This window comes from Mandrillus leucophaeus, unplaced genomic scaffold (assembly GCF_000951045.1).
Source record: "Mandrillus leucophaeus isolate KB7577 unplaced genomic scaffold, Mleu.le_1.0 Scaffold80, whole genome shotgun sequence".
NCBI classification, from domain to species: Eukaryota; Metazoa; Chordata; class Mammalia; order Primates; family Cercopithecidae; genus Mandrillus; species Mandrillus leucophaeus.
In genome coordinates, this window is record NW_012108697.1 from 2130550 (window position 1) to 2137424 (window position 6875).

The window sequence follows — 6875 nt, forward strand, 5'->3', positions numbered from 1 at the left end:
CTCAGCTTTCTTTCTTTCTTTCTTTCTTTCTTTCTTTCTTTCTTTCTTTCTTTCTTTCTTTCTTTCTTTCTTTCTTTCTTTCTTTCTGAGAGAGGATGCAATGGCACCTTCTCTCCTCATTGCAGTCTCCACCTCCTGGGCTCAAGTGATGCTTCTGCCTCAGCCTCCCAAGTAGCTGAGACTACAGACATGTACCACCATACCTGCTTAATTAAAAAAATTTTTTTTTTGGTAGAGACAGGGTCTTGCTATGTTGCTAGTCTCAAACTCCTGGCCTCAAGCAATCCTCCCACCCTGGCCTCCCAAAGTGCTGGGATTCAGGCATGAGCTAGCACGCCTGGCCTCAAACTTCTAATAACAGCAGCAGTGGCAAGCCCTCTCCATGGTGCCAGCCAAGAATGGGAACCCAGTGCTACTCAGATGTCTGATTTTCAAGAAAAGCTGGGAATCTGTATCTTTATGGGAAATGTTCTGTGTTCCGATTTTCAAATGTGGCCAAGCAATGAAAATAAAACTAAAATTCTCTTTGAGCCAATCTTCTACCCACCAAATTAAACTTGAGCTGTGAGCAAAGTGTATTTCAAGCTGCCAATTTGCAACTTCTGACCTAGGCAGACTTTTCTGTGGCTCTATACCTGGGAAGATTCTAGACTTCTAGGGTTTCAAAAGCCCAGAAATGTAAACATTGTTTTAATTGAAAGCACCTCCTTGGCAGGGGAGAGAAGCCTTTGTCTTTCCTCCTTTCTAGGGATGGGCTGAGTAAGCAGGCAAGCTTGACAAGCATTGTCCTCTGGTTTCTGGGTTTGGAGAGGTCAAATTCCATTATGGCTGAGCCCAGCTGGGCCCCAAATCACTCGAAGAATCCTAGCAAGAAGAGATTTCTAAGACAGTCCATGCCTTATTTACAGTTTAGCAGGCCTCCTGTGATGAACGTGGAGTCAGACAGTTCTGGCCCCAATCCTGGCCGGAAAGTTAGTTTAACATCTCTGGGTTTGTATCTTATCCATAAGACAGGGATAATGATATGAGGCTGTGCTGGACAGGTGCTCAAAAATGATAGGTTAGAAACACCAAATCTCGACTAGAACAGCAAGACACCATGAATGATGCCCTGGAGTTCACAGCAATGATTTTTGACCTGTATCTCTTGGGCTAGTGGATATCAGAATAAAAATCTCCATGACAGGTGATTCCAAAGAACAGTCCTCATTTGCTACATGATCTGAATTCACGGGAGAGTACCTGGGCATCTTTCCAATGAATAGTGACCACAGATCTTGCAGCTGCCTTTCTTTGGAGTTTCGGAGACACATGGAGTCCATTACGCTTCACCCAGCAAACATGTGCCTGGTCTAAGAGCCTCCTTTCGCTACAGAGAAAGCCATGCCCCTGAAGCTGTATGAGCCAAAGAAATCTCATCCTCACCCAGGGCCCCAGACAAGAGACTGGCTACATGGGAACCAGTCTGTAATCTAGAGCTCAGCTCTGCCACTCATCAGCTATATGACTTGGGACTGGCCCAGTTTTCCAGCTTCATTTCTGTAAAATGGGAGCATAGTAGGAATTACTTCTTGGGGTCCTTCCAGAGATGAACTAATTCATGGAAAGTTCAGGGGCTAGCACTCAGGACTCCTCATTAAATGGTAGCAGTTAGTTATGACTTTTAGCTGTGTGGGGCTGGAGAGGCCACCCAGCCCAGCTGGCTATGTGGCTTCTTTACCCCTCATGATGCCCCGAACTCTCCAAAGCATCTGAACGACTTGGCCACTCTCCCCCGATGTCTGTGTGCCGGCCTGTGGAACACAAGCCGCCTTTCCGACCACCTGTCTGGCACACATCTGGGGTAAGAAAGCATTCCAAAGCCCCGAATCCTCTCTTTGGAATTGACTAAGCTCATTGCCTGAAGGCTAACTCTCATATTTTCTCTTTTATCCATTATTGACTTATAATTTCATTGCTAACCCTAAAAATTCACTAGGGTTTGCAAAAAAGGGATTTTTCGGGACCATTATCCTTTTGTGAACTTCAAACAGACTGTGTCAACGTTTCTCCTTGCCTGCAAAGTTTAGGATCTAATTCTTTCCGACTGGTATGTTCTCTGGGCCCCGTGTGGGCCTCCGATGATTTCTCCTGCCTTTCTCTAGACCTGTGGTATTTCTGCTGTGTCTCGGCCTCAGACACCCAACAAGCCATCAAATGATGTAGGGGCTTGACAACAATTTGTAATTGCAGCCACCACACACACACAAGTCATGATTTGAAAAGAAAACCCTTTCAGAAGTGAGTCACTTGGCAACTTAATGCAGAGCTAAGATAGGTGTCTGAGCACAGTTGACGGAAAAGAAAGGAGAAGCTATTGTTTTAAAAACATGCTAATCAGAAAACCTGTAACTTAATCTGCTTCCTTCAGGAAATGCTCTGTGGAGTGAAATGGGGAACAAAATGCAAAGGTACTCAATAAGACAGAGAGGTTATGACTGCTATTTCAGTTCTCATCCTCTGCCCGCTTTCTAGCGCCCCTCCCCAACAAGGCGGAGCACTCCCTGATTTTTATAGAGAAGTTGTGTTCATACTTGACATTTTAAGGGAGTAGAGCTCACATTTATTTGCAAGCCACATACATGACCTTGTTTAATTGCAGCCCTCCCCAAATCTATGAGAGGTTAGCACTTGATCTGCAGAAGACAACACTGAGGCTCAGACAGATTATGTTCCTTGCCCAACATTCCACAGCTAGAATGTGGCAAAGCTGAGATTCAAACCCTGGCCCCAAAGCCTACATTCATGCCTCAGACTACAACCAGCACGGAACGCCCAGGAGACTCTATTTCTGTGCAAGGCCCTCTTTCACATGCCCGCAGAGATCCATCAGACACTCTTGGACCACGGCACGCAGAAGGAACTAACATCTTGACAAGTCATCGGCTCCCTAAGGTCCTGAGTCCTCCATTCAACACTCTCTGACGGGACTTCCCTTCCCTGCTCACTGCAACCTCCCTTGGGCCCCTGCTCACCCTCTCTGCCTCATCCACTGCTGTCATGGGAAAAAGGAGACAAAGTACTAAACACAAAGCTTCTCCCCAAATCCAAACGATTTATGCAGACCCATTTCCAGGATCGTTTGCAGTCAGCAGGCGTCCCCTCTAAGGCCACAGTGCATTGGTTCTTACCGTAGTGTCAGCCCCAAATCGCTGGAAAGCTGTGTGTGTCAACACCGATAGATAGGTATATTTTCCTGGGGAGAGAGTTTATAGCTTTCCATGGCTTCTCAAAGGGGTCTATGAGATCCACGACAGGTTACAGCACATGCCCTGGGGCACATTTTCTTGCCCCAGTCTCCTTTGCTGGAATGCATTCATCGAGTCTCTGCTCCAAGGTGGCTCAAGTCAGACACATGTTCCCATGGGAGTGGCTGTTCAAAAGAAACCAAGCCACAGACCTGCACTGATTCTTGTAGTTAGAACATCTCCAACTTGGCAACTCCAGCCTTTCACTCTGAAGTTTCTCATCACTCCCAGCCTAGCCTTGTCCTCCTAGTAAACTTCAGAGTCTCTCAACTACAGTTATTAGAAAAGAACACTTACCCCACAGGCTGTCTTTCCCACCAGAGCCATTAACAGTAGAACATGGAGATCAGACGTCCTGGCAAACATCTTTGTAGTTTAAGGACTTGTGTTTTGCTCTCAATAAAATTTCTTTTGTTGTCTATGCCTTTAGGGGGGAAAAATGTCAGTCTCCAAGGATTCAGGAACAAATGAAGAGGATGCAAATTATTAACTAGGCATCAAATACTGTTTAATGTTTAATGTTTTGCAAACCAACTATCTTGATTAAACAAATGGCAACTTTGGGGCTGGGCTGAGTCATGAGGTGGTTTCTCTTCTGGGGAGAAACTCTCCAAAGAAAGTAGCTGACATAAAGAGCCCCCGGCTCCACGGTGCACACGGCAGCTGCTGGGTGTTCGGTGCAGAAAGCCTGACAGTGTAACTAGCATCCCAGCCTCAGGATAAAAGATCAGGTGAAGCCTGTGCCACAGGCCTCTGCCAGTGCCGTTTGTACAGAATGTTAATAGACTTCTGGTTCATCAAATCGCAAACAGAATTAAGGCATGGATGGGTTCCTAATAACATCACACTTTATATTCGTGAGAGATAAATTAAAGGATGCAAAACTGCTATTGACAAACATTGATTCTGGGCCCTTTGAAGTGTTGCCCACAGTTGCTTGTTGCCTTCAAAAGTTTTCTTTTAAACCTCATTACATAAGGCTTTTACTTTTTAATTATTTTTCCCCTTTCATTGGAGTCTTTCTTTGATCAAGGGGAGGAAAAAACAACATGGTGTTCATATTTCGGGACAATTGTTTCCTATGTTCCTTATTTAGTTATGCTGGTTGCAGGTAGAGTTCTATTAAGCAGCAATTACCTATTAAGTGTGGGTTCTTGTGGACACAATTGATCTCCTTAATAGGCATGATCTTGATCTCCTGTAAACAACTGACTGCCCACAGTAATCTATGCCTGGGTTCCAGGAATCCTCCGGACCTGAGCCATAAATCCAGATTTTGAAATGCTGCTGCCAGCGGAGGACGTGCTCACCCATGCCCCCTGCCCAGCCCTTCCCCCATTTGCTATCCCTGTTTGGCACGAGGACTGCGTCAGTGGTTGCATCTACTTCTGAAAGCCAAGTTGCCAGCCTGGGAGGGCCTCACAGGTCCGAGCCCGGAAGAATGCCCCAGTCACCAGACGAGCCTTGAAGGACTGGCCAAGTCCTGGTCCTGCCATTTTACCTCCTAAATAACTTATTTTCTTTTATCCATTCTATTTTAGGCAGCCATCAACTCCCCCCACCCCATCCCCTGCACCATCCCCATCCACCTGATCACCATAATACATGCCCATGTTAGTAGTCTCTTTTTCTTTTTCTTTTTTTATTTTTTTGAGACAGAGTCTTACTCTGTCATCCAGGCTGGAGTGCAGTGGCATGATCTTGGCTCACTGCAACCTCCGCCTCCCAGGTTCAAGTGATTCTCCTGTCTCAGCCTCCTGAGTAGCTGGGACTACAGGTGCCTGCCACCACGCCTGGCTGATTTTTGTATTTTTAGTAGAAATGGGATTTTGCCATCTTGGCCAGGCTGGTCTCAAACTCCTGACCTCAGGTGATCCACCCGCCTCCGGCTCCCAAAGTACTAGGATTACAGGCGTGAGCCACCACGCCTAGCTGTAGTCCCTTTTCCTAGAAAGTTCTTCTCTAGTCTTACTCTGTCCTTCCTCTAATCCTTATGACAATCATAAATCTGTTAACTAGAACGCTGCTCACTCTTGAGCAAGTTAATTTCGTTAACTCTCCTAGTTAATGCATCTTCCATCTTTTAGCTCAAACATTACTTCCTCAGAAGCCCTGCATGCATTTCTTCATTACAGCATTTATCGAGGTCGTAATGTCACAGCTGTATTGCTATTTCATTAATATTTGTTCCCCATTGTCCCTATTGTTTCCTATGTTCCTTATTTAGCTGTTAGACTGAAAACTCAGGACAGCAGGCCCTCAGGAAGAGCAGGCCCTCTGTTTCGATCACCATTGAATCCTTGGCATAGGTGCCCAGAACTGGATAGGCACTCAATAAATTTATGTTGGCTGGAATGAACAAATGAATAACCACTTTATTCACGTGACAGTTGGACACGTTATCACCAGGATTCCTTAGATAGCATAGCCAACTCAATGTGAAAGGAAAAACTGGATGTGAAAAACTAAAAGCATTTGTGAAATTTTAAGCACACGTCAACTTATTCATGAACACTCCATTAATATTCATCAAATACTTACAGAGGCTCTGCTGTGAGCCAGGCATTGGTGATGTGGGGAGAAGGAGGCAGGTGTGTGAACTGGTTGAGGAGGGGATGGGCAGAGAGTGAAAAAGTAAACAGTCAATTTTCGTTAGTGATTTCTACGAAAAAGAGTGAAACAAGGTGATGGAATAGAAATCCTCATGGGCGGGAGGATGGGAGGTGGCTATGATGACATTGTGGCCACGGTGACATGGTGGTTAAACAGGATATCTGTGCAGTGCTGAGGATTTTGTTGGTGGTTACCTGATCCCGGAGCAAGCGCCAAGGAGGCAGCACACATGAGGACTTTGCTGGAGTCTTCACAGTGTTTGTACAGACGGTAAAAAACAAAAACGGAAATGTTCAGGCAAGCCAAACCACGAAATCACTCAGGAGACTCAGGCGTCTCTCTTCCCCTCCACCGCCTGGTGTGAATTACTGACCTTCTGACTTTGTGGAGAGATTCCCAGAAAACAAGCCAGAAGCTTTTCTTCCTGTGTCAACAGGAAGTGACCTGGTGAGTTTGCTGTTCATCTTTGTAATCAGATTAATTTCCCTGACATGTAATCTTCTCTTTATTTTCAAACAAAAGGGAACAATTTTGCTCTTTTTGTAACAACTGCAGGCCTTCCACATATTGTCTCTTATTTCCCTAAAGTTTTGTTATCATGACAAAGTGAAATTAAATAAATTTCTACATTTGGTCTTAAAGGAGAGAATACTCTAAAATATACTTAATCTTTTTTAATTTAGAAGGACAAAAGAGGCTGGCTAATCATGTAATATGTCTTTATCTGGGGAGCTGGAACTAACCTACCTGGGATCTCTGGTTTTTAAATCCAAACACAAAGGCTTTAGTGCTCACCCAGATGGGGGTTTCAAATGTTATCAAGTTAATCTGGTCTCTCTGTTTCCTGGGTGACACTTTCTCACGTGTTAGGTTACACACCACTGGAGAGAGTCCCTGCCCTGCATGGGAACCTTGAGATTCTGGTTCTCTAGTTGGCTGATTCTTTACCAAAAGGAAAGGCTTCTACACAAGGCC

At 45.1% G+C, this 6875-nt stretch overlaps 1 protein-coding gene across 2 annotated transcripts in view; it reads right to left on the bottom strand.

The window, feature by feature from the left end:
• Window positions 1-5960, bottom strand: part of HABP2 (hyaluronan binding protein 2) — a 37831-nt gene extending 31871 nt beyond the window's left edge. The window contains exon 1 of one of the 2 annotated variants that reach the window (XM_011967519.1): window positions 5829-5960. Coding sequence is in view for 1 of the 2 variants with exons in the window: in XM_011967518.1 (XP_011822908.1) it covers window positions 3585-3653 (69 nt within the window). In the remaining variant the exon portion in view is untranslated. Of the gene's footprint in view, window positions 1-3584; window positions 3798-5828 lie in introns of those variants that run through there. The other variant, XM_011967518.1, reaches the window with a different exon arrangement.
• Window positions 5961-6875: the final 915 nt, after the last annotated feature.